Source organism: Cannabis sativa, chromosome 8 (genome assembly GCF_029168945.1).
Source record: "Cannabis sativa cultivar Pink pepper isolate KNU-18-1 chromosome 8, ASM2916894v1, whole genome shotgun sequence".
Lineage (NCBI taxonomy): Eukaryota > Viridiplantae > Streptophyta > Magnoliopsida > Rosales > Cannabaceae > Cannabis > Cannabis sativa.
Genome location: NC_083608.1, coordinates 42,699,814 through 42,725,833, shown reverse-complemented (window position 1 = coordinate 42,725,833; position 26,020 = coordinate 42,699,814). Strand labels below are relative to the sequence as shown.

General features: G+C 31.3%; 4 protein-coding genes across 5 annotated transcripts; 2 read left to right on the top strand and 2 right to left on the bottom strand.

Annotated features, from left to right (window-relative positions):
- Window positions 1-1,826: 1,826 nt before the first annotated feature.
- LOC115698817 (uncharacterized protein At4g04980) lies at window positions 1,827-5,869 on the bottom strand. Its single transcript, XM_030626004.2, has 9 exons — window positions 5,267-5,869; window positions 4,583-4,729; window positions 4,334-4,432; window positions 4,108-4,237; window positions 3,047-3,974; window positions 2,755-2,920; window positions 2,469-2,633; window positions 2,232-2,384; window positions 1,827-2,110 (listed from the first exon to the last, which is right to left on the bottom strand). Exons 1-9 carry the CDS (start codon window positions 5,312-5,314, stop codon window positions 1,895-1,897), a joined length of 2,052 nt encoding a protein of 683 aa, XP_030481864.2. The 5' UTR covers window positions 5,315-5,869; the 3' UTR covers window positions 1,827-1,894.
- Window positions 5,870-10,992: 5,123 nt separating this feature from the next.
- On the bottom strand, window positions 10,993-12,111 carry LOC115700283 (NDR1/HIN1-like protein 13). Its single transcript, XM_030627852.2, has one exon. It carries the CDS (start codon window positions 11,870-11,872, stop codon window positions 11,168-11,170), a length of 705 nt encoding a protein of 234 aa, XP_030483712.1. The 5' UTR covers window positions 11,873-12,111; the 3' UTR covers window positions 10,993-11,167.
- A 4,047-nt stretch (window positions 12,112-16,158) lies between these two features.
- Window positions 16,159-17,360, top strand: LOC115701023 (protein EPIDERMAL PATTERNING FACTOR 1). The gene is made up of 2 exons (XM_030628707.2): window positions 16,159-16,760; window positions 16,874-17,360. Exons 1-2 carry the CDS (start codon window positions 16,676-16,678, stop codon window positions 17,107-17,109), a joined length of 321 nt encoding a protein of 106 aa, XP_030484567.2. The 5' UTR covers window positions 16,159-16,675; the 3' UTR covers window positions 17,110-17,360.
- A 4,507-nt stretch (window positions 17,361-21,867) lies between these two features.
- LOC115698622 (uncharacterized) lies at window positions 21,868-26,020 on the top strand. Of its 2 annotated transcripts, none has more exons than XM_030625739.2 (10): window positions 21,868-22,321; window positions 22,675-22,777; window positions 23,566-23,666; window positions 23,838-23,906; window positions 24,211-24,326; window positions 24,720-24,791; window positions 24,950-25,056; window positions 25,205-25,252; window positions 25,355-25,449; window positions 25,558-26,020. In XM_030625739.2, exons 1-10 carry the CDS (start codon window positions 22,163-22,165, stop codon window positions 25,657-25,659), a joined length of 972 nt encoding a protein of 323 aa, XP_030481599.2. In that variant the 5' UTR covers window positions 21,868-22,162; the 3' UTR covers window positions 25,660-26,020. The 2 variants fall into 2 exon arrangements, with proteins under 2 accessions (XP_030481599.2, XP_030481600.2); XM_030625740.2 differs by having other exon boundaries at window positions 21,871-22,321; window positions 24,737-24,791; window positions 24,936-25,056.

Here is a 26,020-nt window from a genome sequence, read left to right as displayed (position 1 = left end):
TTGAGATAAAATGATTCTTATATTATTGTCCCCATCGGACCCATGGTCCGACCATCGGACCTGAGACCATTTTTTTTTTTTTGCGATTTCAGAAAGAGAGGAAGAGAGAGTGGGTTTCGGGGTGCGATTTTTGGGCGGTCCGAGAGAGTGGGGCTGGGTCGGGGTGTTGGTGCGGGTGGTCGGAGGTGGCGGTGAGGGTCGGAGGTCGGAGGTGGTGGTGAGGGTGGGCGGTTGGGATGTGAGATAGAGAGAGAGATGATGCAGAGAGAGAGAATTGTGAGGGGGGTATTTTTGGGGTTTTAAAAAAAAAAGTATAGTTTTTTTATGGTTTAAATTTTTGGTATAATAATAAATTTTTTTAATTATTTAAGCATATAAAATCAAAATTCCCTATTACTAATTATACATTCGAAAGAGAATTTTATTATGGTGTTAAATATGCTACTATAATTTGATACCAAACAACAACGTTCAATTATTAATCAAAATTTTGATCTTTAAAGCCTAAATATTATTTTAGACTTTCTATTTTATAAAAATTATTAATTAAATTAAATAACAAAATAAATTTTGTATTTTTTAAAATTATACAAGTAAGATCCTAAACTAATATTTTGTCAAAATAAAACTTAATAATAATCTGATTTAGAGATATTATAACAAAAATTGTTACATTTTCTGTATCTGTTCGTGTTAGAAATTGTTTTAAAATTGGTTATATTAAAAAGAGTAAATACCATTTTGGATCCTGTGTTTTGCAAAAGTTACAGATTGTGTTTTGTTAAATAACAAAATAGACCCTATATTTTCTAAAATAGTAAAAATAGGACCATGAGCTTAATTTTTAATAACTTTTTTGTAATACAACCAACTTGAAGACAATGCTTAATACGAACAGATACAAAAAATGTAAACACTTTTGTCATATAGCACTTTTAGATCGGATTATAATTAAACTTTATTTTGACAAAAAAAAAAAAATTCAGGATCCTATTTGTACTATTTTAGAAAATGCAGGGTCCATTTTGTCATTTAACAAAATACAGGGTCCAATTGGTAACTTTTGTAAAACAGAAGGTCCAAAATAGTATTTACCCTATTAAAAAATAAAATTATTAAAAATTGAACTCAGAGTTTTATTTTTCCTATTTTAGGAACATAGGATCTTATTTTTTCTATTTTGAAAAATATGAAATCCATTTTGTCATTTAACAAAATAAAAGATCCAATTAATAATTTTTTGTAAAACACGAGATCTAAAATAGTATTTACCATATTTATATTCCTCTCTATAATATTTCTTCATGAGAATTTTAGTTAATTTACCGAATTATAATTATATACTACTTTTTCAGCTTACAATATATGTAAATTTATAATTTATCATACACTCAACATTTTTTCCTACAACTTTTCTTTCTTAACTTCACCAAACTGGTTCAAAGTAGTGAGGAAGGGAGAAGAGATTTTACATTTTCAATTCTTTTGTATTACCATGCATGGCATTTTCAATATCTCTTAAAACTTGATTCTTAAGGGAGATTGCTTGAGCTTGCTACACTGGTATTTTAGTTACAGAGTCTATTTTGACCTGAACCAATATAAATCTATGGCCTTATTTCTTCATATATCTGCTGTTAATTTGATTGTTGGTTGCTTTACTGCATCTAGTTGTAGTTTTCTAGTTTGTACATATTATCTCGTTGAAATATATGCAAATATATCTAATGATTATTTTGTGCCTTATTAGTATTAATGTGTTGTGTCATGCGTACGAACATAAAATAATATTACATTTATATATAATATAAAGATAATTAAATATATCATGTGTTTGGAAATATTTTAGATAATTAGCTTATATTTATAATATATTTATTTATATTTATGAGTACTACTCTTGAAGAGGATCAACTTGTATTTCATGGGCAAGTTGTTTGGTAAGCATATCAGCTCGATCATCTTGTCCTCCTGCAAAGCTATACACACGAAATGCAAATTGAAAAGCCTTCCAAAGCATTTTTGTATGTGCTTTTCCTTGTTCTTGCTCACTCTTACTACTACACTTTCCATTCTCAATACTTTCTTTGGCTTTTCCCTTTCTTTTTTCCTGTATCAAATTCACAATCATTCTCAACACTTTCTTATTGCTTTTCCTAATTAGTTACATTATTAGCCAGGAATATATATAGTAAATGAATATGACATTTAATACCATAAGTAATGATTACCTCAAGTGCTAATTCCATGCAGCTTGAAGAAACGTCTACCATGCATTCTTTAATTCGTATCAAAATATTGAAATCAAATGTGATATTATGACTTTGGAACTTCTTAGCTTCTTCATCTTTACTCCTTTCCAATGCATCTATTTCCCCTTTGATCTGGTTTTAGAAATTCATTGATGAAAAGTGCTCAAGTGGATATTTTCATGTTCACAATTTTTCATTTATATGTATCGATTTTACCTTAGTGAAGAATGACTCAACCTTATCAAGTAGCTGGCCTAAAGGAGGAGCCACTTTCCATTTTTCCAGCTTATTGACAATATCTTCTAGTTTCAAATACAGGGCTGCTGCACTTCTTAATGACTCCAGCTTCTTCGATGGAAAACCTTCAAACCTTGCCAGCACCTGCATGCATGTAATATACACATCAATATTCTAAACCAAATAGAGATAATATATAGTAACAAACTATATAGCTATAAGCAAAAATTGAACACTAATTGTAATAATATATATATGTTCTGACCTGAGTTTCATCAGTCAGTTTCTCTAGATGTTGTTCAACTTGCTTATGGAACTTGATAAGTTCAGACATGTCCTTTGATTGGAAGGAGTTGATAGCAGCTTTAACCTCCATGATTGATTTCGAATGCTTTTGAACATCTTCTTCAATCTGTTGGAAATAAGCTGATCTATACATATATAGGCCACCAAAAAAAATCAATCATGTATTACAATTTACTTTTAAATAGCACATGGAAGCAATACATTGACTACTAAACTTAAGGAAATGAACAAGAGAGAAGGGAAAAGCTGACCTTTTTGTCATCTCTGCCAGAGCATCAGCCATGCCCTGCTTTCCACCAGTAGACCCTCCTCCTCCTATCTTAGATTTTTTGCCTTGCTGTTTATTAGCACTTAAGCTTGAGCCTTCCACTTTCCCTTTGAGAGTTCTATACAAGCTTCCCATGTGGGATGATCTCTTCAACTTGGTAGCTGCTTTCTTTGGACGAAGGGCTTTAGAAGCACCCAAAGGAGGAGGAGGTGGCGGCATGCCTCCTAATTTTGTTGGAGCCATTGGAGGGGGCGGTAATGGCGGCGCATTTATTGATCCTATAGGCGGCGGAACAGGTGGCGGACTAGGCCTTCCTGCAACCACGCCTAAAAGTGGGCCACATGAAAGTGGAATTGGTGGAAGTTCTTGTGGTGGTGGAGGAGGAGGAGGCGGCGACGGTGGGGTAAGAGTTGATGGTGTCAACACTATTGGCTGATCAGGTATTGAATTTGAGGTGCTATTTCTCATCTCTTCATGTTGAGCTTCTTGTTTGTTGTTTATTGTATTTTCTTTTGAGTAATCATTGGAATCTTGAGTGAGTGAAGAAGGAGGAGAAATGTCAAATGAAAAGAGGTGCTTCATTCCCACAGGCTTCAACATTTCCAGTGCCTTGAGTCTAAAAGGCAAGAGAAGTGACCTAGCAGAGTTATTAGAAGCATCATGATCATGATGACTACCCAATTGGCTGAGCTCCATACCAAAAGAACTAAGCTCGGGAGATGGTGAAGTTGGGGTATTTGGTGAAGGACAACTCAAGAGTTTTTTGTCTGAATAACATTCAATCAATACTTCTCCAATGGTGGAGCTCTTAACTCTGTCCTCATTGTTGCTTTTATCATCTTCATCCATCGCATCAAACATTTCTTTAGCAATATCTGTCATGTATCTAAGCTCGGCTAGCACTTTTCCCCCTATGGAAGAAAACAACATTTCATTACCAGCTAATTAGTTAATTTCAGTTTTCAACCAAGTAATAAAATTTAACATGCTAATGCTACCTCGTATTGTTGGAATGAAATAAAGATTCAATTAATTATTAATTACCAAGTTGCTCCAAACTGATCATGTTTTCCAAACAATCTCCTGCATTATGTCCCCAATTGTTTATCCACTTGTGATTCTTAGCCCATGAATCTCCAATTGCTTTTAATGCCCTGTATAAAAGAGCTAATCCCTACATATTATTTGACTTAATGTTAATTTTACATCATCTTAAAGGAGATAGTAAAAAACAATTGATTAATACTTTACTGACTATATATTTACATACATGATCTATTGAAATATTTTCAATTTCTGAAGCATGGAAATTGTAGGGGACAACATTGGGATACAGCTTGTGGAGATCTTCAACTGTTCCCTTGACCAGCTGTAATAGAATAAGTAACTCAATCAAGAATATGTTTATATATATATATGAACAAAATTGTTGCTCTACGCTTGTAGTTCATAATAGTAAATTAATTGCTAGATATCTCAACTAAAAATCACATTACTATTTTTCATAATTATTTTGTACCTCGTTGATGGGACTTGAACCGTCACAAGGAGGAAGATCAATAATATCTCGAAATGTTAGGATCTTCTTTCGAAGCTCAACCATGAAGATCAAATTTCCAGTCCATCCACATGAATTGCCAGAAATAGTAATACCTGAGTTTTTTCCCTACAAGAAAAAGACTATATTATGTCAAATTTGATCTATAAGACAAGCATAATGTGAAAATTAATTTGTTTTTCCTACTAACTTGGCATCTACTAATAACTTGGTTCTAATATATAATACAAGGAAGACTCAAAGTATATAATAGTGATCATGAAACGAAAGCTGAAATATGGTTGAGTCCATAAAACATATGTTATTTTATTATTTCAATTAATTTACATAATTATCAAAAGTTAATTCTGCTAGTTTCCAAATAATTGAAAACTTGGTCTTGTTTTACCAATTTGCTCACACATTACAGCTACCAACTAAATGTTCTTGCCATATTTCACCCAACAACTCAATAAACTAGCTCCAAGTGGCCTTGTACATATTTCAGTGCCTAGTTAATTTTCACACCTTTGCATACATATTTTCTCATAAAAACACAAATTTATTATTAAATCTACCAAACGAAAATCTCCAACTCACATCAAATAACACAAATCTATTCCAAGAATTTTATTATATAATCCACATATATGTCACGCAACATACCTCAAATCTACTCAATAATGGTGACGCAGTGTATAATCCAGTCGCCATATCTGATAAACCAAAAGAACGTACGCTATGTATATATGTTTATGTATATACAAAAACGTGTATGTATATATATATATAATAAACCCCAGAAAGCAAAGCAAGAAAACGAACAAAAGTGGTTGAGAAAAATGCTGAAATATGATGAATTAATAATCAAAAATGAACAATGCCCACAGCTAGAAACAACAGTCCAAAAGGGAACCGATCGAGATCAATCACGCTATCTATCGTCGAACTAGTGGCGGTGGTGGGTGGTTGTACAAAAGGGTTGTAACCACGTTGGCGTACCGGTTACCCGGGCAACCTTGTCGTTGTTGCATTTTGGGCTCTATAATGGCCAATCAATTCATCAACCTCCTCCCATATCGGACCATGCTAGGGTCCCTGCTATGCCACTTGTTCTTTTTTGGTGCTGCTTGAGTTATATACTTATATAATATGTGTTGCATTGCATTATCATATATTCATGTATTTATTTGCACTAACTACTATAACAATCGATTAAGTTACGCTTAACCCATTTTCGTTACGGTTGAATGGCCAAAGTTTTGTGTTTTCTGTTTATACCTAATCATAAGGATTCATACATGATATATTAATATTATTATTTATAATAAGCTCCATAAGAAAAATATACATATATATAGATAATATATATAATAAGCTGTTAGGAGACAATTAAATGATTGGGGAAGTTGAGCATATAAATGTATGATTACATTTTACTTACGAGATATTAGGACTTATTACCAGCCATCGATATATGTTTACTCAGTGGCGGAACCAGCCGACGAAATAAGGAGAAATAAAATATATTTTTACTTAATTTTTTTAGTATGTAATATTTTATAAATCAATATAAAAAATTAATTACCTTTATACAATGTATATAAAATAATAAAAAATAATAAAGAGCACCTTATAGTGCCAAGTACTAAAAAACACTACAAATACTGTTACTTTTAATGACAACCTTTTAGTCACAACATAAATTTGTTGAAGTTACTTGTGACTACAACATAGTATTTAGTTACAAGTTGTCACCAATTTAGTTTTAATCACAACAAATATTGTGACTAAAAACATATTTAGTCACAACAAATTGTAATTTTTGTGACTAATACTTTTAGCCATGGACCTTTCAGTCACAACACAATAATGATAATTTATAATTAGCCACAACTTTTTATCTTTAGTCACAAATTTTATTGTGACTAAAAATAAGATTTTTGGTAGTGAAAAGTGACCTATCGTTATTGGTGTAAAATAATATCGAGTCCTAAATATTTTAATTTAATAAATAATATAAGAAACTGCTAACTACTTGTAAAGTAGTGCCATATTAATATGGTATTTGATACCATAAAAATACGTATATTAAGACACATATAAATACATATCATACAAAAGTAGTTTTAAAAAAATAAATTATATTAATCATTTTTTTTTGTTACTTTTTACCATAAAATAGATAACTAATTTAAATAGGCTATTGGGTTTGGGCTTATTTTTCAATTTCAACTTCACAATTTTTTATTAGGCTTAATAATAAGAGAAATATCACATTTTTCTAATAAGTAAAATCTAATTATCCTAATTTTATTTATACATTATGTTTATTTTTTTTCTTTTTCTAAAAAGTTAGGGGGGGGGGCATGGCCACTCCATAGATGTATGTAGTTCTGCCAGTTTACTCTATTGTATGATGACATGTGGGACGTGGCACGGGATTAGAAGAGAATGAACCCATGAAGAAGATGTAGTAAGATCACCTTTGTATGAGGAACAACTATCAAATATAATGAAGGGGCAAAAGGTGCCACCCCTATAGACCAAGGGTGATTCCCTTGGGATGAAAGATCCTCAAAAATGGATTAGGCCACAATCACTCCTTTAGGGATTGGCCCAAGCCGAGTACCCTCTTAGGTGTAGGCCTAAGCCGAGTACCCCCCTAGGCAGGCAGTGACGGAGTCAGAAATTCGATTCAGTGAGAGCTTGAATAGAGTGTTACATATATGCTTAGAAAAAAAAATTGTTGATTGTTTTTTTTTTTTTTTAATTTAGTGTTAAATTTTAGTGGTATTACCTTTAAATTGGGTAGGAACAAATTGAGTGGGGACTTAATACACATTTATAGTAAACAAAAATTTAAATACATATATGTAACATAAAAGTTTTTTATATATTATAAAATTGAGTGAGGGCTTAAGCCTACACAATGGCTTAAGTACCTCCGTCCCTGCCCCTAGGGCACGACCCAAACCAAGTATGGGTTGGCCTAGATCGAGTCTTCTCTCAACAAGAGGGAGTTGGCTCTCGTTCTCGTACAACTTTAATACAATGCTTTGTCTCCACTTGGACATGGGTGATGGCTAATTTTTTAGGGTTTTAAGGTTCGTCTTGCATATTCAAAATTCGTTCGTGTTGATGGGTCAATCTCCATACAATAACTACAAGTTGAGAAGTACACACGTGACCAAAACTATGAAGTCCCAAATGATATCAATATAAGAAGCACAAGTGTTTGTCCCGTAAATATTACACCAGACCAAGTGTCCCATTAGGGGTCAGCCCAGGCCGAGTAGGCCGAGTCCCATGTGGATGATTGCCAAACAAACTATTTTACACAATGATATAAATGTAAGTTTATGATATCTTTTACATTGTTAACATCGGTCCAGTCTGATGTATAGCTAATACATTCGATACAAGTTTACTTTACTATAATGTCCTGAAAATAACATTCTACTTGTCCAAGTATAAGTAAACTACGTCGTTGATTATCATGTCAGCGTAAATCAAATGCACTAATAAATCATGAGACTAAATAATTTGAAACATATAATTATGATTATTTTTTACTATGTAGACAACGCTATAATTACGAGTAACTATATGTTTGAGATATAATAGAATTTATATGTTAAATATATAATCATGAAAGTATTCATGTGAACCAAGCATTATAAAATAATTTTTGATCATTTATTAATTAGTAAATAAGATTATATTGAAATAGATTTTATTTAAGGCATATAATCCTAACATCCATCACCTTGCACCACACCTTCATGAGGCTTGCTTCTCACCAACATAAACAAAGGATTAGGCCACTCACCCCCTACAAAAAATCCTAAATACTTAACATACGACTCTCGTCACTCAAAAAAATCTACCAAAAGAAGAAGACTCGAGACCAAAAACGTGAAGGAGGCCTTCTCATGACATAAGCACAAAAGGAGCTTTGATCCTCCTTAATATGCAAAGCATAAGGAAGGCTAGCTAAGGGAAGGATGAAGGCCAGAGAAACACGATCGCAACACCTGCAAAAGCTGAAACAAAGTAGTGGACTTACAAGTTATCCCAAGTGTAAGTAAAATCTGGCATCCGACCACCACTATCCTGATCCTTGTCCCCTAGACTTTGTAGCCTACTACATGGTCCCCTTAGGGGAGCACTTAAGAGTACCCCAGTTTGTAATGAAGGGCCATTAGAGCCCCTTATAAATAACTCACACTTTCATTTGAGAAGGGCCTTATAACTTGGAGAGACCATTTTCTAAATACAAAGCATTTCATATTTTCTCTCTTAGTCACTCTCTCTTACATTTTTACATTAACATCACTTTACTATTTCATCAATCATTACTTAAGATTTCTAGCCACAATGTAGTTGATGAAATCTTATTGTCAACAATAGTGAAGAAGCCTCCGATGGCAGCGTCAAAAGATGAAGTCGACACTGTCTAAGGAATCAAAGCAATGGGAACTAGAGCAACAGAAACAACAATAGTAACGATCAAACGAGCCAAAAATTACATGATCTTGAACAATAAGAGAAACTTGAGGAGTGGCAAGCTGAGCAGTTCGTCGATTCATGAGAGCAGTGGGAGTCGCCACTGGTCTTACCCGAGGAGGAAGACCACTTCGAGTTCGAGCCATGGAGATCGACGACGGAATAAAAAAATAGTTGAAGGTTCACAGAGAGAAAAAAATTGATACCATAGTAGATCTGTGAACAATAAAATTAAAGTTCTCTTTTTTTTAAAAAAAAACAAAATATTAATAAAAACAACTAATTACCTACTTTCTCAAATACTAAAGTGACGTTTGGTAACACTTTTTTAATCAATTTTCTGTTTTTAAATTTGGAAAAGTAAAAATATTTTTCAAAAACATGTTCTATAAAACTGTTTTCACTTTTCAATTTTTTAATTGAGAATCAAAATTTTAAAAACAAAAAGAAAAAATTACTCTCAATATTTTTATAATTTTTTTTTTTTCTTAATCAATATTTTAGACTCCGACGAGATCCAGAGCCAAATCCCCCTCCACGGCCTTATCGTTGAGCCCGACCTCTAACTTGAACCCGAATCCTATATACACCTGACTTAAATAAAATTAAAAAATAAAAATAAAAGTGGTTACAGAATGTATTTTTGTTTTTCAAAAATAAAAATTTTACTTTCATTTTATGATTAAAAAATTAAAAAATAAAAATATTACCAAACAACACCTTAATATAACGCTACAGCTTCTTTATTCGCTCGAACACACCCCTCACATGGGGTAATTTTCCACACTCTTATTAGAGAAAATTCCAATATATAAAATATATATTCATATATAATAAATATGTATCTAAATATTATATATAATTATTAATAATTTACCCCTTAAATTAATTTTTTTTCATTACACTCATTATACATAGTTTCTTTATCTGTCACTAAATTAACCACTGTAGAATATATCCCCTATTTGGGTTAACAATCTTGCATTAGGGAGCTCTGCGATCTACGAATCTCTCTTTTTTTTTTTCGATCGAACAATTTAGGAGAGTTATAAATTTATAAAGTAAGTTAATAGTACACCTTCTCTTCTCTAAAAAGGTGTTTCCGTAGATCAGTTTAGGCTGTTGAGAATCATGGGGTTCCATCTCAAAACCAATTGGCAATGAGTGGAGTAGCCCATGTTCTTATATATGGCTCAATTCTCTACCATTTATTGCATGTGGGACATTGTCCACAATATTCCCCCTCAAGATGATGGCTATTTTTTGCTCATCAATCTTGAACCGTATCAGAGTGGACATGGTCACTATCTGTATAGGTGCGGATCGGATATGATCACTTGCCCGCAAGGGATATGGCTCTGATACCATGTTGAGAATCATGGGGTTCCATCTCAAAACCAATTGGCAATGAGTGGAGTAGCCCATGTTCTTATATATGGCTCAATTCTCTACCATTTATTGCATGTGGGACATTGTCCACAATATTCCCCCTCAAGATGATGGCTATTTTTTGCTCATCAATCTTGAACCGTATCAGAGTGGACATGATCACTATCTGTATAGGTGCGGATCGGATATGATCACTTGCCTGAGTGATATGGCTCTGATACCATGTTGAGAATCATGGGGTTCCATCTCAAAACCAATTGGCAATGAGTGGAGTAGCCCATGTTCTTATATATGGCTCAATTCTCTACCATTTATTGCATGTGGGACATTGTCCACAATATAGGCATCTTCTTATGTTGTCTTGTATGTTTAGATAGCTCTTGTTTTATTATGTATTGACAAAATTTATATATAAAAAGAAAAAAAAGGTAGAAACTTGTAAATTACGTACAATTAATAATTTGTTTAGAATTAGAATACTCACAACTTTCATCAAAAAAAAAAATCTCCATGTATTTGCTTCTTTTTTTTTTCTCCTTCTTTTCTTTAATTGCAATATATAACAAAAGAATAGATTTGCATGCATCAATCACAAAAACTAACCTAAATTTATATATTTTCTTTCCCCTAATCAAAATCTTCATCATCACCATCATTACCAAATAATATTCAAAACTCGACATTGTAACTGTATTTACTGGACAAAATCCTTGCTTTCTTGTTGGGTTGCAAGTTATCAACCACCAAAGAACAGTTGACAAAAACCACAACCTGTCTCAACGGAAGACTCCCCAACACCACACTCACAGGCACCTTAACCTTCACAAACAGAGGAATCTTCCCGGTGTGTCGGTTATCCATGAGCACCTCCTGCATCCCCGACCCGAACTCGCTCTTCCCTTTCAACACCACACTCATCAGAGTCGTGTTCTTCACCGGCTGGTGAAACGCCGGCAGCTTCCCCGAGCAGAGTTCCGAATTCGAATACGTTACAATAACGTAGCTTTCCTTGCCGTAGATGAAACCGATATGCTCGTTCGGGTTGTCGGCTTTCACGACGACCACGAACTCGGCTTCGAGGCTGAAGTCCTTCATGACATTGAAGGTGTTGACGGAAAAGTTGTTGACGCCGTAGTTTGGGACCTGAGGCCTGTACATTGTGTAGAGGTAGAAAGTGAGGATGGCAGAGAGAAAAACCAGGAGAAATAGGCAGCAATAGAAGCAGCCTATGCACCGAAAACAACAGCTTGAGCTAGATTTCTTGCTGTTGTTGTAAGACTGGTACCGAGGGATGTTCCGGCGGTACGGCGGCGGCTTAAGGCCACCTTCATTTTCAGAGAACATACTGTAGTTTTTGGGGTAACCGGAAGCCATTGTTGTTGGAAATAACAATATGGGGATTTGGATTAACAAGCCCTTTTGCGGGCATAGTAAGAAGTAAAATAAAAAAAAAAATGAAACAGAGGATTTTGTTTTGGGAATTTTGTGATTTTGTTTTTAGGTCTAGATTTTTGAATTGAGGCGAATAAGTTGGCAGGGAAAATGGAAAAGAAGAGGTTGAATGAGTTGGTTATGTATATGTTTATTTTATTAGATTTTTTTCCAGGTATTAAGGGCCTTGTTACATGTGTATGGATGTAGAGGAACAGAGGATTTTGTCCTTGAATTGTCAATGCCGAGTCTTTTGGGTTTCAATTTGGTAGATAGTAAGATTTGTTTTATGAATTGTAGTGTAATAATGTAATGTGTTGTTATTTATCCAGAAGTCTAATTCTATATTTAGACTATGTTTGATGTATAAAAACTAGTCAGACAAAGTTCTTATAATTTTATGGAAAAATATCAAATGAATTGGAGATAATCCAACGCCACTTCTTCTTTCATTCAATTTGGTAATACGGTGAGTTTGAGTATTTGTTAAAGTGAAATTTGATATCCAGATGGTTTGAATAGATTTACTTAAATTAAAAACATGTAATTTCGAACTTATACTATTAGTTACCAAATACAAAGTTGTGTAAGTTTTATTATAAATATAAGCAAACAAGGATCATTTTTTCCCCTTTCGCTTTGTAGGATATAAAATATGTAATTCATATTATATAAGATTAATGAAGGACAATTTGAGACTTGAGATTTATTGACCAATTCACTCTTTCCAAAAATACAACCACTAATCTAGCTATTTGTATTCAGCTTCACATAAAAAAATTAAAACAGCCAACCAATATATTGAATCGTTTCATTTTAAATAAGGACGCGTTTGGCTGAGGAATTATTTGTAGCAGTGGTTGAACGACAATTACAAGATCCGAACGGAGAAGAGCCAAAGCGAATAAACGACAAAGCCGAAACCAGAGCTTTCTTAACCTTAGTAGCCAAGTCCTCAACTTTCCGAGTCTCCACCGGCGTCAACGTGTAACTTTTCAGAAATATTTGCCTGTGCTTGGCTCTCTTGTTCCTGTAGCTTCGACTATTATTATTATTTTTACTCAATCGATTTCCCTCCAATATTTTCTTGTCACTTCGTTTAGACTTAGACAAGCCTATCCTCTTCATAACCTGGCTTCTATCGTCCCTAGTGATCAGGCTCCGTTGATCTTGATGATCCAACGGCTCGTATCCGTCGAATCTTCGGCTGAGAGTAGACGTTGTGCTCCGGACCAGGGTATTCATAGCTCTCTTCTTGTTCTTCTATACCAAAACCAGATTTGCCCTCTTATGGCAAACACTAGCTAGGGCGAGGCGGCTACCTGCGTACTGATCTAATATAAATGGATTTTTTATTTATATGATAAATAAATATTAAGTAGCGGTTGACCGTTTGGTCTTTTTCTTTTTTGGTGGGCTTAAAGTTTTGATTACAGAATGTCCAACAACAACCCAGGCCGAGAAATGTTAAATGGAATATTACTATTCCCAAGTATTTTATTTTAATAAATATTATAAAAAAAATCATAACTAACCAATTATAACACTACTCTTTATAAAAAGATTATCTAATATTATTATTGACCGATGACTTCTAAGATATATATTGAAATTTTAAGTCAAGAATTTTTTGATGTGGTCCTCCTTTTAAAAGTTTAAGAAACTCAAACTTATCTCTGAAGTCTATTAGGCGACTGGCGAGTTCAAATTATCCATAATTTTTTGTTGGTTAATTACTTTTTAATTATTGAAAATGAGTATTGTTATGAAATATTTATGCTGCTTAGTATCACGATAAAATATTATTTTATAATTAATTAATAATTTTTATAATATTTATTAAATAAAATAAATGAGATGATATTAAATTATACTAATAGCAAGAGGACATATAAATGGTGGGGTCCGCAAGCTAATATTTAGTTAGGAGACAACCTTAACTAACTATTGAAATAGGAAATCTTCTTCAAGCTAATATTTACCTATTCTTTAGGGATATTAATAATTTTTTTTTTGTAATTTAAATATAAGATAGAAAAGTTATTTTTCTTATTTTGAGGATTTACCCATTTTGAATACACCCTGGATTATATAAAAGGCACTAGGTAAGGCAAAAAAGGACTTGAACTCTAAGGGGCTCTTTGGAATATGTTAATCCTAGTAAGGGAATGGTAATGTGAAACATTACCTTGTTTGTTTGGAGGGTTTAGTCTTGCAATGTTATTCCCCTAGTAATATAACTAACCTTGAGGAGGGTAATGTTCATACCTTAAAAAAGGGTAGGATTGAACTATTACCTTCCATCATATTAATTTGAATAGCATTTTTAAATTAATAAATAAATTTAAATATTAATAATATTATCATTTATTATAAATAAAATATTATGATATATAAATTTAGTCTGTGAGATCAATTTTTTTTAACTGAGTTATTTTAAATTATTAGCAATCACATATACATATTTATTATACAAAAAATTTATGCGGATGATGTACATAAATAACATATCGAACAAAAATAAATAACATAGTGATAAAATATATAGAAATGATCATTTTAATTAATAGAAAATACAATAAATTTAATGTTTACTAATTAATAAATATATTTCTTTAATAAATAACTATTTTATTTTTATATGTAATTAACATTAAATAGATATAATAAAAAAATATTTTTATTTTAATTTTTCAAAATAATATATATAAGATTCCTGTACTCAACCAAACAGTGTAATTTAATTAACAGTAATATGATTACATATTACCCTACACAGCCAAACACAATTTACACATTTTCCTATAATCATATTCTCCTTCATAATATTCCCTATAATCAGATTATTTTAAACACCTCATACCAAACGCCCCCTAAGTCTTTCAATTAGCCCCACGCCCTGAGCTTCTCTCCCTCACGCCTTCTCGCTTCTTTATTAGACACTTAGTCTATGGTCCTTTAAATCTCACTTGTTTTGAATTTGTAATGCTCAGTTCTCACTACTATACTATTCAAGAGAGCTATAGTTAAAAATTACAAGGTTTAAGCCTATAATCTGCGTGATATTATCTCCATAATTAATACAACAAAAAAGAACGTAAGTCATTACCTGCTAAACAAGGGGTCAAATCTCTATAAATTGTTGTGTCACTTTTATTATTGACTATTACAATTTATACGTGGTGATTATCAGTAACAAAGAAAGTAACAAAGAAGACTTCACTATTAGTTGATCAAATTCAATGTCAACAATTTCTTTTTTTACGATAAAAAAATAAGAATGTTATTTATTCTTATAATAATAAATAGTTATTAACAATTACAAATTTATTAAAAATAATTTTATTTTTTATATTAAAATAATTTTATATGATACTAAATAGTAAAAAAAAATATAAAATTAAACAAAAATTCAAAAAAAAAATATTAAAAATTATTTATGTAAAATTATGACCTTTTACCAGCGCAGTTCGCAAGATGCGTTAATAAAAGTGACTTTTGCTAGCACATTATACATTTGCGGTGGCAAAAATTATTTTTACCAATACACTTTTGCGTTAGTAAAAAGTATCAAGAGGAGAATGTTTACAAGGCTTGTTATGCCAACGTAAATATAAGTTGCGCTGGTAAAAATAGATTTTGCCAACACAATTATGTGTTGGTAAAACTTTGATATTTTTATCAATACAATTTGCGAAATGCACAATAATTTTTAGTAGGGAATTATGTTGACAAAAATAACATTTGGTATAGTGCAGTCCTTTCTTTTTCCTTTTGCCAAAGAAATAATTTCGCCTATCCCTAAATCTCTTTTTCTTCGGCCCTTCTCCTTCCACTACCAAACATAGTGTTAGCATTTTGAATATAAGTCCTCAAATATATTTATTTAATAATATTTTTTTAAAAAAAAAATGTCACCTCATCCTATAGCCTTGGACACTAGTCAATAGTCATGCCTATTGCCTAATAACATGCTGATATTTTCATGGTTTCTATTTGTTTGCATGATACCAAATTGTACCACACTCTAGTACTCCATTTTTTTCCTCTGAAAGGAACTGTATGAGTACAGTTTAACCCAGCTTTTTACTCAATAAAATTGATGAAACCAGAAATATATTAATGGCAGTCACATAAATGAGGACCAGGTCCTCAGACCTCGATAACAAATTTATTATCTCATTCAATTAATTCTCCGAACAACACCAAAAATTTAAAAACCCAATTGGCATTTATACTTAGTATCATCAATGCAGAGAGAGAGAGGAGAGCCAAGCCATTAAGGGTCAGAGCTTCACGTTAAAGAAAACACTTTTTAATACTGTAAAATTATATTCCAACTTCGGCCAATTCGTCTACCAATAGCACCTTAAATTTCTCTCATGAAACCACAATATCAAACTCTATTAGTCCTGTGACTTCTCAGAGTTTTTCTTTCCCCAAACCCTCTCTTTCATGTGATCTCTTCTTCTCTCACACCCTTCTCCATCATCACATACTCTTGCCTGTGATTCTGTTAATAATATATATTGATTACATACTGTACCTCATGTATATTTGAGTGTATCAGTATACGTGGCACTCTTCTCCCCTTTATATATATTCTCCTACTTTCTCCAACTTTATCACAAACGATCTCGCCGTACAAATAAATATTCTTTCGTTGGCTTACACTGGGATTTCTTTAATTTGTACAATAAGTCAATAACAAAGAGAAAGAAGGGTTTATAGATTATATTATAAGCCATGAAGGGCAACATTATTTGTGTGGCTGTAGTTTTCATATTTGTGCTCTCAGTCCCGGCCTCCATGTCCATTAGGAACATAGCAGGTATGCCGATATATATACACTTTTTTTTCGTTTTCCATTTACATTCATATATATATATATATATATATATAAATTACTAATTGATTTTTGGGGTTTTGTAATAAATTAATTAGGTGGAGGAGAGGATTATAAAAATGAAGAGGTAGTAGTACTAATGAAGCGAGTAATACCAGAGACAGAGATTAAAGTAGCAGGTTCGAGATTGCCAGATTGTTCTCATGCGTGTGGATCATGCTCCCCATGTAGATTGGTAATGGTCAGCTTCGTTTGTGCTTCTCTCGCTGAGGCCGAGACTTGTCCTATGGCCTACAAATGCATGTGTAAAAACAAGTCATACCCAGTTCCTTAATTTTAAAACTCTCTCACACACTACGTACCTACTGTTTACTTTTTTCAATCCTCCCCCTAACATCTAATATGTAAAGTAGCTAGCATTAGTTTTAGTAGTTAGTATTTCGATCTCCATTATGATAGTGAATTAATTTTGTTTTGTTTCTTTAGAAGGAAGTTGTTATGGCATTAATTTGTAATCACAGAGTTTATATTGTTATCACAGTTTTTGGAGGGTTTTTATTATTATCGCAGTTTATTATTGCTATATCTGAGATTTGTATCAGGAAATTACAACACTTGTTATCGATCTTCACTTTTATTTTCAAAATGGAATAAAATAAATTATAACAAGAGAAAATGTTTTATCCTGATGATATATCATTTTATTAAACTTTATTTTCTTGAAAGAAAAAAAAAAATATATTAAAAATAATAAAACTGGAAAACAAACAAATGACAAATGACGAACATACTGGCCCATAAAGGAGAAAGAAATAATTACACGACCATTGTCCGTCTTCAACGGCGGTGTCATTATTGACCAATTAGAGCATCACTAACCACACACTAAATTTGTTGTTTCAGGTATCTCCAACGTTAATTAAATATCAAATTTGGTATTAAATCAACCCAAAAATAATAAAATTTTAACAATGTATTTTTTTCTATTTCAATCACAACACTAAAAATTATACTAATAAAATTATATTTTTTATTATTATATTATTTTATTATATTATAAGTAAACACAAATATTATATATACAAAATCTTTACTTATAAATATATTATTTAAATATTAAAAAATAATAAAAATATATTTGGTGTAGTCTAGTGTCACACTAATATTAGTGAGACACTATAGACAATGTTATATATAGGATAAGTTTTAGAGTATGGTTGGAATGAATTTAGTCTAAAACTTTAACAAATTTAGCATTTTAGTGTTCCATTGGAGTTGGCCTCAGTACCATCAAATTTAGCATCAAAAAGTATTTCTATTGTAATTACAACACAAAAAATTACATTAAAAAATATTTCTTATTATTATATTAATTTTTTAATAAAATAAAAAAAAAACTATCATATTAATTAACAAAAATTACCACAATTATTATATTTAACTAATAATTTAAATAAACTTACTAATTAAATTAAAAATAATAATACTATAAAATCAGCAAAACCCGATAAATTAAAATATCATATTGCAATAACATAAATATTACATTACTAAAGAGGAAACATTACATTCATAACGAAAGAAATTACATTAAATTAAACCTAAAATACATACTTGAAAGTAATTAAATTATATTAATTTTGTGAGTTACTATATTTGTCCCACCACAAGTGTTCGATTAATGTATTTTGAAGCTCAATGTGAGATTTCTTATCCTTAATTATTTTATGTCTGGCTAGATATTCTTGAAACTGAGCATTATCATATTCTACCATCTCAACTTCTACACTTGACACTTCTACTAGCTCTTCAAGTAGTGTATTTAGATCATGTTCATCTTCTATTATCATATTATGCATAATAACACTTGAAGTCATTATACACTACAACAATTGTTCTTGTTAGGGGCGGACCTATTACCGGTGGGGAAGGTCCGCCCCTAATAATGAGGTTATTACCGGCAGATTTAGGGGGCTCGCCGGTATTAGTTTTTTTTTAAAAAAAAAATTAAAAATATATTTTAAAAAGAACAATATCGAAGGAAAACTCATTATTAGGGGCGGACCCCACCGCTGGTATTAAGGGAGCCTATTAATGCGGGAAAACTCCCGCTTATTTATTCAAATTGGTATTAGCAGTGGATCTATACCAGCGGGGATCCGCTGCTAATAGTAATTTAATATTAGTATTTATTGTATTACTGGCGAGACCCCTTATTACCGGCGGACCCCCACTGATTGTTTCTCTATTTAAATCCTCACACCCCCTGTACCACTATTTTTTCCCTTTCATTTTTTTTTCTAATTTTTGTTTTCCCATTTCTTTCCTCTCTGAAAAATTCGAAGGAGAGGTTCCGTCTACCCCACTGCGCCAGTGACGCGTCTCTGCCTTCGCCTGTGTCTTTGCCTCCAACTGTGTCTTCGCCTCCACCTCCGGTCCCTCACTAAAAATGTATGTGTTTTATGTGTTTATATATACAAATATATATACTATAATATAATTTTTTGAAATGTTTAGAAATTTTAGAAATATTTTTGTTCTGTTTTTAATGTAATTACAAATTTTTATTTGTGTAAAGTATGTTTTTTTTTAGTTCTGTATAAATTGTAGTTAATATTTTGATTAATATTTATTATAATTGTGATATAAATCTGAAAAATTTGAGTAAAATATTGTTCGTTTATAAATCTGAAATGTATTATATATAAATATATATGTTTATATATAATATAAATATAATTTATCTTGTTAAATATTTCTAATAGTTGGATTATTGTTTGAAATTAATTGTTATTGTATTTTTATTTTAGTTATTTAGTATAATGTTACGTTGTTTTAGTTATGATTATTTGTCTGATTAAAATAACTTCAATTTTGTATTTAGTAAGATTTTAGTAAAAAAAAAATTAAAAAGTTTAGTTTAAAATTTTTAATTATAAATAAATAAAATTAAATGAATATTTAGTATAATTATTCTTAATTAACAGGTAAAATTTTTTAATAAAGTAATATAATTATAAAATTAATATAATTTATTAAAATAAGAGTTTTTGAAAAGAAAAATTTTGCATTTAAATATTTTAAGAATTTCGGGTTATTTTGTTATTATTTTTAAAATGTGTGATTATTTATAAAAAGAAAAAGTAAATTTTTTTAAAAAAATTATGTAAATCATAAATTAATATAATTTATATAAATAATTATTATTTAATTAATAAAATAATTAACAAATTTTAGAATGGTTAGAAAAAACCTTTTTATTAAAGAAAAAAAATATTTTTAACAAACTTAAATTTAATTATTTATATTAAGTTAATTATATCTTTTAATTTTTTTTTTAAATAATATGTTAATTAAACTATTTTTGTAAATATATTTATGTAATTATTAAATTGATATATTTATTTAAAAATAAATTGAATACTTGTATAATTAATTATTATAATAAATTTATTTTAGAGAAATAAAATGAGTTTATTTAATAGTATTGTATATTAATTGTTCATAAATAAATTATAAATATAAATTCATAAATAAATAAATTTATGAATAATATTTCATAAAATAGCATAATATTTTAGTGTACAAAATTCATATATTTTTTTTGGTCAATTTCAGCAACAATCATTGAATTTTTCGCCACAGCAACAATCTCCAAATGTTTCGCAACAACAATAATCTCCGAATTTACCACAACAATCACAAACTCGACAATTTGTGGAGATTTTATCTTCCCAGCAACCATATTACCCTTCACCGCTAGTATCGCAAGCTCAGGACAATGCGCAAACAATTCATCGAAACTTGAACACCACTGGTTCAGATTTTTTAGATAATGTGCTTGATGAAGACAATAATAATTAGTTTAAATTAATTTTAGTTATGTGTGAATTTATTTAAGTTTTTAATTATGTTTGGATTTATTTAAATTTTTAATTATGTGTGGATGATAATTATTTAAAATAATGAAATTGTAATGAAAGCGACTCTGCACCACTTTTTTTTTTCCTATTTGAGTCATATGTGTAACAATTTAAAATAATTTAGAGGTTTTGCCCCATACGTCCTTATTTTGAAATCAAAAGTCAATATAATTTGTTTTTTAAAAAAAAAAAAAAACAAAGAAAGTCCATTTAATTGTTACAATTGTTATGGAATTTTATTTGCTGACACCTTATTTTAATGAATTTTATTTGTTATAAAATATATACTTTTTATTTATACAATTATTTTTGAGAATTATCTCATATATTATTTTTTAATTTTTTAAGAATTTATAATCTGAGTTATTTCGGTAGTTTATCTGGTGGTTTCTATGTGGGTTGCTATATATATTTTGGTTGCGATTTAGGTTGTATGGAATTCTGTAAAAATGTAAAAAAAAAAAAAAACTATTTTAATTATTGAGATAATAAAATTAAAATAAAAAATTATATGAAATTATATTAAAAAATAAAAAAAATATATATAAATGTTGTAAAAAAAAGTATGAAAATAAAATTTAAATAATTATTGATATTAATAAAAATAATTAAAAAAAATAAAAAAAAAGAAAGAAAATAGAAAAAAATTAAAAGTGATGTTTTTAAAATTTTTTTTTTTTATTATTATTGGGGTACTAGCAAATATTAAGAGTGATGTTTTAAAATAGATTAACCACACATTAATCTATTTTTGGCTGGGAAAAAGATTACAGAAAGAAGGGGAGAGCTAGGACATAGGCTTGTTTATAGGAATGTGAGAGGTTTGAGTAAGATAGGCTCAGAGAGAGACAAGACCAGCCTCATAAACCACTTTCTCTACATCCCCAAAAACGGCGTGTTGCTTGTGATGTGTTCCTATGCAAAAATCTTTCTTCACTTCCCCCTAAACACAATGTCATTCTTTTTCTTTTTCTTCTCCTTCTTCTTCTTCTTCCACCTTTTTCTCGAGATCCGTACCAATCCTGGTCCCACTTCAGTACTACTTTCTCCAAGAGGGCCCCACCCTGACATCATCTTCACGGTGAAAACCACCGCCACCACCTCTACCATGTCTCCTCAGATGCCATAGCTGGTACTTTTATGTTTTGCTCTTTTTATTGTTTATGTCTGGTTGGTTCATCACTTTGTTACATTTGGCTTATGTATCATTGTCATGCTCTAACATGTTTTGCCTTTTTCCCTTTACGAGTGTTTGACTATTGGTTATTTCTACAGTATATACATATACATATAATCTTATCTATCTCATTTAAAAGTTTCCACCATAATGGCTTGTGGGCATATCTGGGTTTTCACCATTACTCAATTATAGTACGTGGTGGTGAGAAAAGTTAAGAGACTTTGAATGATGTAAGCTTGAACAATTGGGCAAAGCATGAAGATGGGTGCAATCATTTGTGACCCATGTCATCAAAATACTTTTTGTCTTATACCTTTCTTTACTTTCGGTTAAAAAGAGTGAAATATTCTCAGTTTTTTATTTTTATGAGTTTGGTCCCTTTTCACCCCATGAGATTAAGAAGGCGGAGGCAATGCTTTCCTTCTTGCTCTTCCCATCACAGAGTAAACTCCAAATACATTTTTCTTTTCTTTTCTCCCTCTCTTCTTATATAATGCTACTGATTACATGTTAGAACTTCTCAAAGTTGCTCTTGCCTCATTCCTTTTCTTGTGACACGACTGTTATTCTAAAGAATCCACATTTTTATATTTTCTTGTTCAGAGTTTTCACTATTAGTGCTGTTTTTGTTTTTTCTTTTTTCCATATTAGTGTATTGTGATTACTTGGTTTTAATTGAGGAAATATGTTTATATTAATCTTTGTATTGTTTTCCCTGTTTACCCTGCAATTCATAAGGAGTGATCTAGGCCATGATTGAGGATAAATGACACTTATTTTTGAAATTTTATTGTAGGTTGACGAGGATGAAACTTACTGGAGACAAAAGAAGGGAGATGAGGAGTTGGAGTGGTCACATGATTCCACTCACGTAATAGCGCAATTAGCTCAATGTTTTAGTGAGTAAAACATCTGTGTTTATTTTTGCTCCCACACTTTTAGGCTAAACTAATTAATATTACACTTCTTTATGCCATGTTTCATAAAGGCACCATAGATGTTTGACTTTTACTTTAGATTAATATTACATGAATTAGTTGCGGTTGTTAATACTCATAAGTCAATTGTAATCATTCAACTCCATATTTTAACAAAGCTTTTACTTCTTGGTAACTTAATTTTCACCTAGCATCACTTGTATAAGTTTGTGCTCTTATGGTTACATGTTTTGGGGTTGAATATTCAACCATGCTTATGGGATCTTGTCATCATCAACAGTTTGTTTACAAAAATGTTGTGCTGATGTGAACTGTGTAGAATGCATATTATATTGCTACTTTTCTAGTTCATTATCTGGAGTGTTAGGTTTTTAGAAGGGAGATTAAGTTCAGTAGATTATTTTGTAATAATATATAATGGACAGGCAAACTATGGTCTGTTTCTATTTTCATTTGTTTCGTTTTCCATTTTCCCTGATGATGTTTGTGTGTTTGATCTCACTTTTTTTCTTTCTTTCTTTTTCTCTTCATGAAATTTGATTTCGAAAGGAAAATGGACCTTCTGCTCCTACAGCTGTCCTATGTCTTGGTCTATACAGGTTGAAGCAAATTAGGATCATAATGAGAAGTTTTCTGTTTGTATCTCATGCAAGTAATGCTGCACTGACCATGTTCCTTCTATACTACCTGGCTTTGAAATATATTTGTAAATTCTTTTATTTCACTGATCTTTGTTTACTTTTTTGCAGCAAATGTTATGGGCGGACCGAGGTCATGGATTGGAGGACTATTTAGCCGGTCAGGCAATAAGCGTGAGAAGTACCTCGACTACAGGTTGAGCCCTCTTCAGGTAGTAAAAAAACAAACACCTTCAAGTTGGCTATTACTTTTGCTTCTGTTGTTGGATGGCCTTTTTTTTCTTTTAAATTTTTTCAAAGGGCACTGCTTAAACTTTTGTTTACTATTGAGTGTCGTCATACTACAAGAAAGTGCATAGCCTGACCTATATTCTTCTTACTAGGAACAAAGACTTCAAAGGCTTCAAGAGCGATTACAAGTTCCATTTGACGAGACTCGTCCTGATCATCAAGTATGTCTTCACTAGTGTGTGCTCTTTTTCTTTTAATAAGTAATTATGTTTTAAGCATTGGTTTAAGTTTGATAATTTAATGTTTTGGATATTACTTTCAGGCATTATCACTATACAAATTGTTTTTTACTATTTTCTTGTAAATTCTGTATATCTTCATTGAAGGTGACATGGATGTGAATTTCTACATATTTGTCTTGTATATTTACAATGATTTGTTTCTCCTTGGTGTTAAAAATAAAAATAATTATTTGTTTATAAAATTTCTTTGTCTGATCAAAGATCTTGTTCTATATGTACCCAGGAAGCTTTAAGAACACTGTGGCTTGCTGCCTTTCCTGATATTACTCTGAAGGGTTTGATCTCGGAGCAATGGAAAGAGATGGGGTGGCAAGGTCCTAATCCATCCACTGACTTTAGGTACAATTCTTTCCCACACATGGAATGCTTGTTTGTGAAAGGTTGAGCCTTATGCTTTTTTGCATACATTGTCTTCAGAATCAGTGTGTATGTGTAGTTTGTGCTAGCATGTATGCATAGGGTGAAGGATGAAGATATGCATTCATCACATTACACATGTTCCTTTTCTATTTTAACTTCAATACATTTTTCTTATCATGTTGAAGACTTTGGTTTTACGAGTTTTTGTATTGACATACCTAAAGATCTAGTATTGACTTCATTCAAGAGGAAGAGATGAATATGTTCTGAAAAAAAGAAGAAAAAGATTCTATTGTTCTTTTTTAGTTTGAGCACTGTTTCATTTTTAAATTTATACTTGATTTTCATTTGAGAGGTATCTTTTTCTCACAGTGAATTGGTCTACGTAGGGGTTGCGGATATATTTCCCTTGAGAATCTGCTATTTTTCGCCAGGACTTATCCGGTAATTAGCCCAAATCATTTTCAAAGTGAAGTTTAGTAAAAATCATAGGTGTTTAAGCTCCTCAGTATATGATATTTTTCTTTCTAGTTACTCAATTAGTAAAAAGAATGAATTATTACTGATTGTGTAAAATTCAAAATCAAGGCATCTTTTCGTAGGTTATTATTAAAGCAAGATGGGAAGCGAGCAACATGGGAGTATCCATTCGCTGTTGCGGGAATAAATGTATCATTTATGTTGATTCAGATGCTGGATTTATACTCAGGTACAATGTGGTACCAAGAAAGTGTTAGTCAACATGATCATTTAGTTCATATTACCAATTCATTTCTCCATTTGCTCTATTTTTTCTCCAAAAGAATAATGAGTGTTTGTTGCTCTGAAACTTCACTCTTTTCCTGTCTGTTTTACAGCAAAGCCAAAATGCATTCCAGGAATCAATTTCATGAAATTATTAGGAGGTAAAAAAAAGCAAAAACAAAGAAAAAACCCCATTGTGCTCTAGTCTAGAACGTTTGAATTCCTGTCGCTAAAAAGTTTGTGCTCTTAATCAACAATTGCAGAAGATGAGGAAGCATTTGATGTGCTATATTGTTTAGCATTTGAAATGATGGACGCTCAGTGGCTGGCTATGCATGCTTCCTACATGGAGTTCAATGTAATCTTCATCTCTATCTCTCCTTTCCCATATGAACACAGAAAATTGAGTTGAATTTATCATTACATATTTGGCTTAATTCTGTTCTTTGTTTTCAAATACTTTCAGGAGGTTCTACAAGTCACGCGAACGCAATTGGAAAGAGAGCTTTCTTTAGAAGATGTACACAGAGTACAAGACTTACCGGCTTACAATCTGTTGTACCAGTAAGTAAGTACGTAGCTTTTGGAGTGACTGACCTCTTTGGAAGCCATAAAAGATGATGATTTTGAGAATTAGTAATTTCAATGACATGAAGACATAGAGATGAGAGATTGTATAGAAATGGATTATGGATTTGAATGTCTAGGTCACCCCTTGAATAATTGTGAGGAGATCTAGTTGTGATATATGAATCAGCCAAGGATTGAATTAGATTCTACTATTTGATGTATCACCGAACTTGTATTATAGAAGTTGAGCAAATTTTCTAGGTTGGTATAGTTGAAGGAACAACATGATATGGGAATATCTCTTGTTTTGGTTTGTATTATATTCTCTAGTCTCTGCAAAACATGCTACTTCCCCTAAA